This window comes from Anarrhichthys ocellatus, unplaced genomic scaffold (genome assembly GCF_004355925.1).
Source record: "Anarrhichthys ocellatus isolate YVR2014 unplaced genomic scaffold, GSC_Weel_1.0 scaffold1, whole genome shotgun sequence".
In the NCBI taxonomy this organism is placed as follows: domain Eukaryota; kingdom Metazoa; phylum Chordata; class Actinopteri; order Perciformes; family Anarhichadidae; genus Anarrhichthys; species Anarrhichthys ocellatus.
In genome coordinates this window covers 11,958,008-11,968,374 of record NW_022280031.1, presented here as the reverse complement: position 1 = coordinate 11,968,374, position 10,367 = coordinate 11,958,008, and the positions used below count along the sequence as shown (strand labels likewise).

Below are 10,367 nucleotides of genomic sequence, written 5' to 3'. Positions count from 1 at the left end.
ATAGATAGATAGATAGATAGATAGATAGATAGATAGATAGATAGATATTCAACTTTTATTTCCAGATGCATATATTTAGGAACAAAATAAGGAGGAGGGCTTTGCCTGAGAGGTCTGGCTCAGGACAAAATTTACACAATTTATCAGATGGCCCACATTGCCCCAAAAAATTATGTTAGCATGAATACCCAAATGAAATGCCCAACAAGGTAAATGAAGACTATTTATGTGTCAGACTGTAGCCCACTGATCTACAGTTTCACAGCGGGGAATTTAAAACCTGATGTCATCCCGCGTGTCAGCAGATAGCATCACTTACCTGGAATAGGATTGGGAATCACCTGACCTATTTAGGATGGACCCATTTCAGAGGGTGGGGCCATGTGGCAGCAGCCAATATAATGTTACAACAATACAAAATGTTGAAGATAATATTATAAGCAATTTATAGAAAGCTTTGTATATGTGAATGTGAAAATGTGCATCATCAGCTGTTCACATAAAGATGGACACAGAGGCTCAGCTCAACAACAGCTCTGACATAATAAATAACTGTGATCCCGAGCGTGTTCCAGGGGCCCTATAGCACTGGGCCCCCTGAATCAGTCAAAGTGAGGTGAACATCATATGCATTGCATAATATTGTACGGTTTTCCCATTTCCTATTTTGTACACCTCTCAAAATACCTCACTTTATTTTTCTTTTCTTTTTTATATATTTTAATTTTTTTCCTGTTTATTTGTAAATTCGGTGTGTGTACGTGCAGAGCAACAAAAAACCAGAGTCAAATTCCTTGTATGCGTACGTGTACATGGCCAATAAAGCTGATTCTGATTATTTATTTTTCACCATATATTTCTATAGACTATTTTCTTTCTATGCCATCCCATCTTCAAATTGAATTTGCCATCGTCATGTATGAAGAGCTTTCAAAAGAGCAGAGCAGAAGTATACAGACAACCATTGCTGTGTTTTTACACTATCCCAGATCTAAGCATTTTGTCAGATGTATCATAATATAGATTGTGTGTGTGTGTGTGTGTGTGTGCGTGTGTGTGTGTGTGTGTGTGTTATTTTTGTTGTTTGTTTTTTCTCTACTAAGAGCCACAATGGAGAAATGGAAACCAAAGGATGAGATGACTCTGTATTGCCTAATATACCTAATGGTCATTTCTACGTAAGATTAGATTTATTTATTTATTGTCATTTGCACAGACACAGGACAGGTAGATTGGAAATCTTGTACGTATTTTTCAGAGACAACTTTGTGGGGGGGAACGAAAGAAAGAAAGAAAGAAAGAAAGAAAGGCAGTTAAAAGAACAGCATAAAAATGCACAAAAGCATGTTACAAGTTTGTGTTTGAAGATTATTTTCAGTGGGGGTATTTTTCATCATCACCCCTCTCTTGTTTCAGAGCTCTGTTTTCTATGTTTTAGTAAATAATAGACTGCATGTTTCAGACTTGCAATATGATATGATGTTCTCATGTTGCTCCCTACCATCTCTGCAGAACTGTTCTGTCTCCTTTTCTGTCCACTTGGGGGCACTATTGTTCTGTAGTTAACGCACTACTGCTGAACCACAGAAGAGGTTAAATGGCTTTTTTTAATTACTTTTTAATTATTTAGTTTTCATTTTATTTATAAAAAATAACAATATTATTGTGTTTAAATGACAAATGTCATAAAGTTATGATGTTACACACTCCGGTACAGTCGGTGGCGGCATGCACCTAAACGTTTGTAGTCCGCCAATAAACTAAAAAGAAGAAGAAAAACCACAGAAGAAGAAGCTCAGACGCTGCGTGCCTGTAACGATGGCCGCCACCCTGAGAGGAAGCCTGGTAACATTGGTCAAGGTGAGTGCATAGATGATGTTTGCTTCCTTATTTTACGCCTACGTCGGTAGGAAAGTACTAGCAGTAGTTGAAGTTGTACTTGTTGAACCCAAGCAGCAAGTTATTTTTAACTGTTGAAGAAAGAGTCGGTCTGGTTTGTGACATTTGCGTATTGTTGCTAACCATGAGCCACTCCGTTTGAATAGCCAAGTTCAGATAAAAAGCTCTGTTGTGGGTCCATCTGGTTTTGTCAGCTGGTCAACGAGTAAATAAATCTCAGTCGTAAGTAGATACTCGTCAAACAAGTCAATTGCCGCATTTATAACTGTGTTATGTGAGCTCGTGAGCTAACGCGAGCTAACTCAGTTAACGTTAACCCTGACAACCCGTTAATCCCAACGGTCAGACTAGAGCATTCTGTTTGCCTCATCACTTATCTTTAATAATTTGTGCTCGTGATTTGATCACTTTTGTTTTAGTTGTCAGGCATCTCCAGTTTTCTTACTTGGCAAATCCTTAAATGTCAGTGAGAGTTAAGAAGAGACGTGTAGTTGTCACTTTAAAACTGCAGATGGTGAGTTGTCATTCTGACAGCTGAAGTGAATTGTTTATTTGATTTAATCCCTGTAGCTCCCATGCTGCCCACAGGTTGACTGATGATCATTCATGTCAACACAGACAAAAAGCCATCTCTGCCACCTCAATCTGGCTAATTCAGCAATTGTGATACCTCACATTGATGCAAAAATCATATAAAAATAAAAACAGTGCTCCCATAAAGCAGTATTTCTCATATAACATTGCTCATTCATTTGCTGCCCATAATGGCCTGATACCTTGTATTTAATTTATCTCTCTCAAGATAAATCTGAGTGGTCACATGATTAAAGAAAAGAAAAGGAAGAATGTTGTTGTTTTGTTGTAACTGTCTTCTTTCCCATCCTTAAGAGCTTGAGTGGCCCCCGGTGGCAGCAGCTGGGCTCTCGACCATTGAGTGTGTCTGCTGGCCGCTGTGGCCCTGAAGCCCCACCGGCGCGTGCCGATGCGATCTTTAAGGTCACGATGGTTCCGGGGGACGGAGTGGGACCTGAGCTGATGACCGCCGTCAAAGACGTGTTCAAGGTAATTAGTACAATGACGACGGTGGAATCATCTCTGCTCTTGGTCTTCTCAGAAAACATACGGTGCACTATAGCTTTGTGTAGAAGGAAATAAACAAACCTCAATACTAAATACATTTTTACATTTTGTTTGATTTAGTTTTTGTCCCACTCTTGCTCAAATATTGAGCATCTATTTTTGCTGATGACATATGTTTTAATTCTTTTTATTCTAATTGCTGATTTTTAAAGCTGATTTTATTTTTGTCTTGTCTCCAGGCAGGAGATGTCCCGGTAGTATTTGAGGAGTTTCACCTGAGTGAGGTACAGAACATGGCCAGTGAGGAGAGGCTGGAGCAAGTGTTAACCTCTATGAAGACCAACAAAGTGGCCATTAAAGGTAGCTTTACTACTCTCATCGTTCACCCCCATTTAATAACAACAAAATGAGTTATTTAAAAGACGGCAATGGAACTAATATGTATCTTTATGACATACTTTGTTATCCAGGGAAGATTAACACACCCATGGAATTCAAAGGGGAGCTTGCTTCATATGATATGAGACTGAGGTAAAACCAGGAAATAACTTGGGCATTCTTTTGTGTGTTTTTAGTGGAGTTTTTTTCTGTTGTTTAAAAAAAATAAAGAAATAACAACCTCCCTATCCATTCCCCAGGCGTAAACTGGACCTATTTGCTAATGTGGTTCATGTGAACAGCCTCCCGGGCTACAGCACTCGCCACAACAACCTGGACCTGGTCATCATCCGCGAACAGACCGAGGGGGAGTACAGCTCCCTTGAACACGAGGTAAACAACACTCCTCCTCACTGCAGTCAGAGGATGAACAGTGGTTTAAAACCCACATGAAAAGTAAATGTTTTTCTTCTTCAAAGAGGGAGATTTCCCATGAGCCCACAGAGATTTGGCCAGCATTAAACCGCGACTCAAAACAAAGATGAATCACTCTGCCAGAGGTGCTGAAGTGTGTGTGTGTGTGTGTTTAATTCAGGTGTTCTTTTGAACAACTTATTGGAGGGGAGCTTAAGTTCATTGCTACTCATACAATGATTCTTTAGCTGTCCTGTAGACGCAGTTTATTATAAATATTTGTTGGCAGTCTGACCATTTACACCGTGTCCTCACTGGCCTCCTACTTCAAGCTCTAAAAAGACAGTTTACAGTTGTATGTGTGTGTAAAATATGAGCCGAGCGGTGTCGAGAGCTTCGTTCATTAAAATTGAAGGGAAATCCGGTCCGTCAACAGCTGACTAGTGTGCTGCTGTAGGTAATTATCTTGCATTGTCGATAGCCATAGCTTGATATGAATGCACCTTCTTCCTGCTCTGTAGAGTGTGCCGGGTGTGATCGAATGTTTGAAGATCATCACCAGAGTTAAGTCTCGGCGCATCGCCAAGTTTGCCTTCGACTACGCCACCAAGAAGGGACGAAGCAAGGTCACCGCTGTTCACAAGGCCAACATCATGTAAGGAGATAGAAACGCTCCCTCTTTGCTTTTTTATTATTTTAAAAAAAAAATCATATTCCTGTATTAATTCTTAAAATGGTTTTAATTTTGGTGGAGATTTGCATTGTAGTTACAGCAACACTTGTCCTCCTCTCCTGTCTTATTACAGGAAATTAGCAGATGGCTTGTTTCTGCAGTGCTGTGCGGAGGTGGCACAACTGTACCCCAAAATCAAATATGAGAACATAATCATTGACAACTGTTGCATGCAGGTATATACAGCCTCCCAATTCATTCCCCTGACTTTATCAATACATGATCCGCTGCTTGGGTACAAGTGTCACTTTTCCTTTTCTTGTTCAAACGTCTCATCGTCTGTGCTGCAGCTGGTCCAGAACCCGTACCAGTTCGACGTGCTGGTGATGCCCAACCTGTACGGTAACATTATTGATAACCTGGCAGCCGGGCTGGTTGGAGGAGCGGGAGTTGTTCCTGGGGAAAGCTACAGTGCAGATTACGCTGTGTTTGAGACTGTGAGTTTCCACTTGACTGTTCAGTTGTTTTGACAGCCAGTCATTCTCTGGTTTTTCTCCAAATCATCTGTTTAGAGTTTGTTTTTCGAATGTATGGCAAAATAAATATTAACAGTGCATTTCAGAAAATAGCAATAAGCTATTTAATGCTAACTTGGTGATGGAGAGGACGTACAGCACTGCAGCAGTGTCATACTTTATTCCTCATCTCTTTTTTCCCTTTCAGGGCGCACGCCACCCCTTTGCACATGCTGTAGGACGGAACATTGCCAACCCCACAGCCATGCTGCTCAGTGCTGCTAACATGCTCAGGCACCTCAAGTGAGTCATCCTCTTGGTTCTTGTTGGAAGAAGTCCCCGTACCTCCTAACCCTCTGTCCTGGCCCACCGCACGCCTCCAGCCTTAGAAAACAGCCTTAAGTGCCTGTTTTGTTTGAATGTTGACATGTGTACTGTCACTGTATTGTATTGCAGCCTGGAATATCACTCCCAAATGGTGTCTGATGCTGTCAAGAGGGTCATCAAACAGGGCAAGGTAAGTGTGTGTGTTAATGATAGTTCTACCTACTGTATGCCCGCAGGTGCATTCAGGCTGTGTGGAGACACCTGCCATGACAACACTAACACTATTAACAATAATTTACATTTAACAACCTTTAAACTGTACTTTAGTGTGTTAGAGAGCCTTCAGTTACTTATTTTCCAGACTGTATACATGCGTATGCATCTTACTTTAGCTCTCCTCTTGCATTTCTCTTCCTCGCTCATTTTCAACCTTATAAACGTGCAAGGTAAATGTTACCAGGACAACTATTTTAAACTAACTTCCTTTTGCACCTGATCAATGTTGACAATAACACTGACACAAACACTAGCATGACGTCGGGTCAACCGTAGTCCCTCAGATAAAATGCATGGGTCGATTCATCTCTAAAAATCTCAGCAACAACTTCATGACAGACTTTTTTTTATTTTTTCTTTCATTGCTCATTTAAAAGCCATGTCAAACGCTGTTCTTTCAGTTGGTGTAGCTTTTGTATTTGAGACAATGTGGATGTAAGAAATGATCAATTTAAAGAAATTGCAGAATTTGCCTGCACGTTGTCTGAAGTGCCCTTCCTCTCCCTCCTCCCTTTACTTTAAATCCCTCCTCTCCTTGTACCCCATTACTGTGTGTGTGTGTGTGTGTGTGTGTGTGTGTGTGTGTGTGTGTGTGTACACGTGTACGTACGTCCCAGGTGCGGACACGAGACCTTGGTGGGTACTCCACCACTAGCGACTTTGTGCGTACTGTTGTGGAAAACCTGCATCGCCGACCTGTTTAATAAGATGTCGTCGCACCCGTCACCGACATTTCCTTAATCTGGACATTGTTCTTGACATGAACTGGACGCGTGTTCAGACTCAACTCCCCTCTCATTGCCATTGACAGTTGAGCCACACAGTTTTGACGAGCACCATCGGTTGCATCATAATGTATGTTTCATCAACTGTGTCTTAGGTGGAACTTCACTAAAATATGTGCCACTCGTGAGGCTTCCTCTCATGTATTTCCATCTATATCATCTTTACATTTTCCCTCATAGTTACTGTCCATCTCTTTGCATTCCTTTACTTATTACGATAATCTTTTGACTCATTCTGGGAGAGCTTTTTTTTCCTCTCCTGTTTTCATGTCCTTACAGACTACCTCTCTGCTATCACACATTGTAAAGCAACGACTAATGTAACTTAGTATTTATCAATATATAGAATCATCAAGATGTACTCTATGTTCAGGTATTACTCCATTGACTGAAATATCCTTCAGAGAGTTATAATAATTCTACAGATTAATAACTAAAGAAAACCTCCCTATGTGATGTTCTCAGTGCCCAGCAGCTTCACTGGGTGTTATTATGAATTGATAAACTGAGGATTTTCTGATTAGTTTTTAGTCTTGCGACAACAAATGAAATGGGTCATAACTTTGTATATTTAAACATCATTTCCAAGGGCTTATATGCAAAAGAATTTTATGAGATGGTGCTGCTCGTTCCAACAGAACGTCCGATGCTGTACGAATTAAAAATGCCGCTCTGTGTCACCTCCCCAGCTGTCATGCTTTCTGTCCTACTCTGCTGAAATATAAGCCTTCACAAGTAGCCAGTTGCTAAGCACCAATATTAATATTATTTGGTGCATTCACGTTTATCAAATGTTCCAGTGTAAACAGTGTCCTGTCCTTTTTTTTTAGTTTTTTGAAATTTAGTTTCCCTTCTGATACAGATAGCGAATCCTTGATGGAGATTTCATATTTGCATATTAAAGCTTGTCAAACGTGTGATATTGAATAAATAACATTCTGTCTCTTAACAGTCACAGTTGTCCTGAATGATAACAGGGTTGAATACTAATTAATAAGATAAGATTCAACGCATGTTGGGCAATGTGTTTGCTTGTATCCTTAACATCGAACACTGTTTCTACTTTATAAATGTACATTATGTGTCTGGTATAGTTTAGCCTATTGTAAGGTAAAAAATGAGTGAAAATAAAGAAGAGAACATAGCGTAGGAAATTAAACTGTTTTCTAAAAGTACACATCTCGCTGATCACACTTCGTGTAATCTGTGAGTGCAGTTTTGAAAGGCTCTCTGACATGCAGGCCATGATGCTGTATGTGGACATGTGTTGCTGCAGCTGTGCATATGGTAACAAACTGTCCTTATGTTTGCAACAGGTGCGCACTGGAGACCTGGGGGGCTACGCCTCAAGCGACGAGTTCACCCAGGCTGTCATTGCTAACCTTGCAGTCTGAGCTTTATATTTGCAAATCTGTCAGCTGCTGAGACGCACACACGCTATTATTTTTTTATTTACATCCTGTTGAACTGATCTCTTAAATGATTGTACACACAAAGTATATTCCAGCAACAGTTTTCACACTTTTTTTCAATATAAATACAGTGAAATGCAGATGAAATGTGCAGCTGTAATATCCACAACCTCTGGCTTGCAGTTGAGTTTAACACATTAACTTTGACATCTAAGAGATAAATGTGAGTTGAACATGCAAAGTCTTATAAGTAGAAAACATGTTCCCATGCTGGTAGACTGATGCACACCAGATATTTATATTCTGTTCTCTGGCAAAATCCTGTAATTGCCTCTTAATTGTTTTATGTCTGGATAAGCAGTCAAAACATGTATGTATGTATACTTTCATATTATTTATTAACTTCACGGTTTAGCTTCATTGCTTCTTTATTCATGATGAAATATGAATAATAAATGAGATATAACATCTTGTGTGCAAAATCCTTGTGTGAATGTTAGTAGACTGATGTAGTGGGCTTCTGGTGGCTCACTCAGCAGGAAGGACACGGCATGAGGAGCTCCGTTTCAAGGGAAAGCTTCTGTGTGTCCAAACATGCACGTCAGGTGGACTGCAGGATCTATAAAGCTGCTTGCTTTGTACCATTCTGGTGCATGGTCCAATTTTCCCAAACCCAATTTAAAGTACTTGTTTTGTCTAGTTGTCTAGTTTAAACCTCAAAGTTATTCAGCTACAGTAATAAAATGACTAAGATATAAACATTCACCACTGACCAACAGGATTTCTAACATGGTCGTAAAACTTTACTATTAAAACCGTCAACACATTGAGCTACTTTTATTGACTTTTTAGGCAATAAGCCTTTGCATTTTATAGAGGACCCAACACTGTCAAAATGTATTAAAATGTGATCAGACAAGTCACAAAATATAGCAGAATACATCCATAAATAATGTGTTTGGTTGCATAATTAAAATATTAAAAAAATGTAACTTTTTTTATACGAAGTTCTACACTTTTCCTTTAACTTCCGATCACTTGGTTTAAAAAACCCACTCTTTAATTATTTAACAATATAATTTATTAATGTACTTCGTTATATTTTGAGTTTTCTGATCTTTTTCTACATTTTCTGAGTTTTGGATCATTTATTTTTCTTATATGATTCAAGCTTTTTTTCTTGAGTTTTATGGTCTGTTCTCAAACAATTGTATTTTTATTTTACTTTATTCATGAATGTGACACCACAAACCACCTTCAAAACATTGAATACTGGAGCTGGAGATCCTATATTAAATATATCCTGTATTACAAGGAAGAAGAAAAGAGACAGACACAACAACGCGCCCCTCATCGAGCTCTGTTGATAAACCGAAAGGGACGCTGAAACTGAGTCAGGGGCCCTTCGTGGACCCCTTGGAGGTCCCCAGCCTGCAGTGTGCTGATGGAGCTCGCTGCAGTGACGGTGGTGTGGCAGTCTGGATCGTGTGAGCTCCATGTCGGCCAGCAGGTGTCGCTGCGGGCTGTGGAGAAACAAAAGTGGAGAAGAGACGAGGCCTGGCCTGGGAATTTGCTGTTCGCTTCCCATTCTTCCTATGCAGACAGACACACAACATGGCGGACTAGAATAGTCGGCCGACGCGCCCGGATACAGCGGATAAACCGTGGGATTTAACATCCAGGGAGGTTGAGAAAGTACACTCCTAAGGGTCGACAAGTTAGGGCGAATCAAGGACTTTTTTTAGGGGGGGGGGGTGCCGTCCTCGCCTGGATTCAGCAGATTAACTAACTGCGAAGTGTTGGCTGTGTGTCCCAGATCGTGCTTCCCTCCTCTGCTATCACCCAGGTCCCCCCACCCCGCTCAGACTCTCGGTTCCTGGGGTGTGGAGGCAGGGGCCGGGGGTTGAAAAACGTGGAAGAGCAAGAGAGGAGAAATTCCTACTTGGCTTTGATTTATTTTCTTCTTCTTCTCCCCCCCCCGCCTCAGGCTTCCTCTGGGCGCTACAGGAGTTGTGGTGAGTTTTCTTGTTTTTGTTGCGCAAAGCCCGAATCGCACTTGTTACAATGTCGCTGTATACCAGCATGTTTCCTCTTCGCTGTAGCATTGTGTCACCCACAAACAAGCACTTTGTCCCCCACAGTCAGTGTGAACGGGATACATTACACGATACCTGTATCACACCGGACTGGATCCCGGGGCTCGTGCAAGGAACGGAGCTGTGTTTTAATAGTTGTGAACCTCTTTGTAACGCTTGAACATTTCACAAGTAGCTCGGAGGCAGGGAGGGAATTTTTTTTTTTTTTTTTTTTTTTTTTTTGGGCGAAGGAGTCTCTCAAGAGAAGGGGGCTTAAAGATGAGTGCGGCAACATTTTAGAAGTCGGAGGTTGTAACTCTGTTTTGTTGCGCTAACACGGATGCTGTTGCGCTGCTGCTGGCGGTGGAACAAAGAGGGGGGGGGTCCAGGTCCGTCCTGACTCACTGGAAAGTACACTTTATTGATCAACGCTTTGTTATTACACGTTCAGAGAGGGTGGGGAGCTGGCTGATGGGTGGGTGGGTGGGGATGGAGGAGTGTGTGTGTGTGTGTGTGTGTGTGGGTGGGGGGGG

General features: G+C 41.1%; 2 protein-coding genes across 4 annotated transcripts in view; both read left to right on the top strand.

The window, feature by feature from the left end:
* Window positions 1-1,778: 1,778 nt before the first annotated feature.
* idh3b (isocitrate dehydrogenase (NAD(+)) 3 non-catalytic subunit beta) lies at window positions 1,779-8,229 on the top strand. 2 transcript variants are annotated; one of them, XM_031843412.1, is made up of 11 exons: window positions 1,779-1,860; window positions 2,788-2,961; window positions 3,219-3,339; window positions 3,450-3,510; window positions 3,618-3,750; window positions 4,293-4,426; window positions 4,578-4,680; window positions 4,795-4,941; window positions 5,168-5,262; window positions 5,416-5,476; window positions 7,664-8,229. In XM_031843412.1, the coding sequence occupies exons 1-11, from the start codon at window positions 1,819-1,821 to the stop codon at window positions 7,739-7,741; spliced, it is 1,149 nt and encodes a 382-aa protein (XP_031699272.1). In that variant the 5' UTR covers window positions 1,779-1,818; the 3' UTR covers window positions 7,742-8,229. The 2 variants fall into 2 exon arrangements, with proteins under 2 accessions (XP_031699272.1, XP_031699265.1); XM_031843405.1 differs by lacking the exon at window positions 7,664-8,229 and adding an exon at window positions 6,180-7,656.
* A 1,110-nt stretch (window positions 8,230-9,339) lies between these two features.
* The window catches only part of ptpra (protein tyrosine phosphatase receptor type A), a 19,709-nt gene continuing 18,681 nt past the window's right edge, over window positions 9,340-10,367 (top strand). For both annotated transcript variants that reach the window (XM_031843395.1, XM_031843388.1), the window contains exon 1: window positions 9,340-9,774. The gene's annotated coding sequence lies outside the window, so the exon portion shown is untranslated. The remainder of the gene's footprint in view (window positions 9,775-10,367) is intronic.

Excerpts from the sequence above, each read along its gene's own strand:
- idh3b (XM_031843405.1), top strand. The coding sequence starts at position 1,819 with ATGGCCGCCACCCTGAGAGGAAGCCTGGTAACATTGGTCAAG. Across the intron at positions 1,861-2,787 it reads GCCTGGTAACATTGGTCAAG|AGCTTGAGTGGCCCCCGGTG; the intron begins GTGAGTGCATAG and ends CCCATCCTTAAG. Across the intron at positions 4,681-4,794 it reads TTGACAACTGTTGCATGCAG|CTGGTCCAGAACCCGTACCA; the intron begins GTATATACAGCC and ends TCTGTGCTGCAG.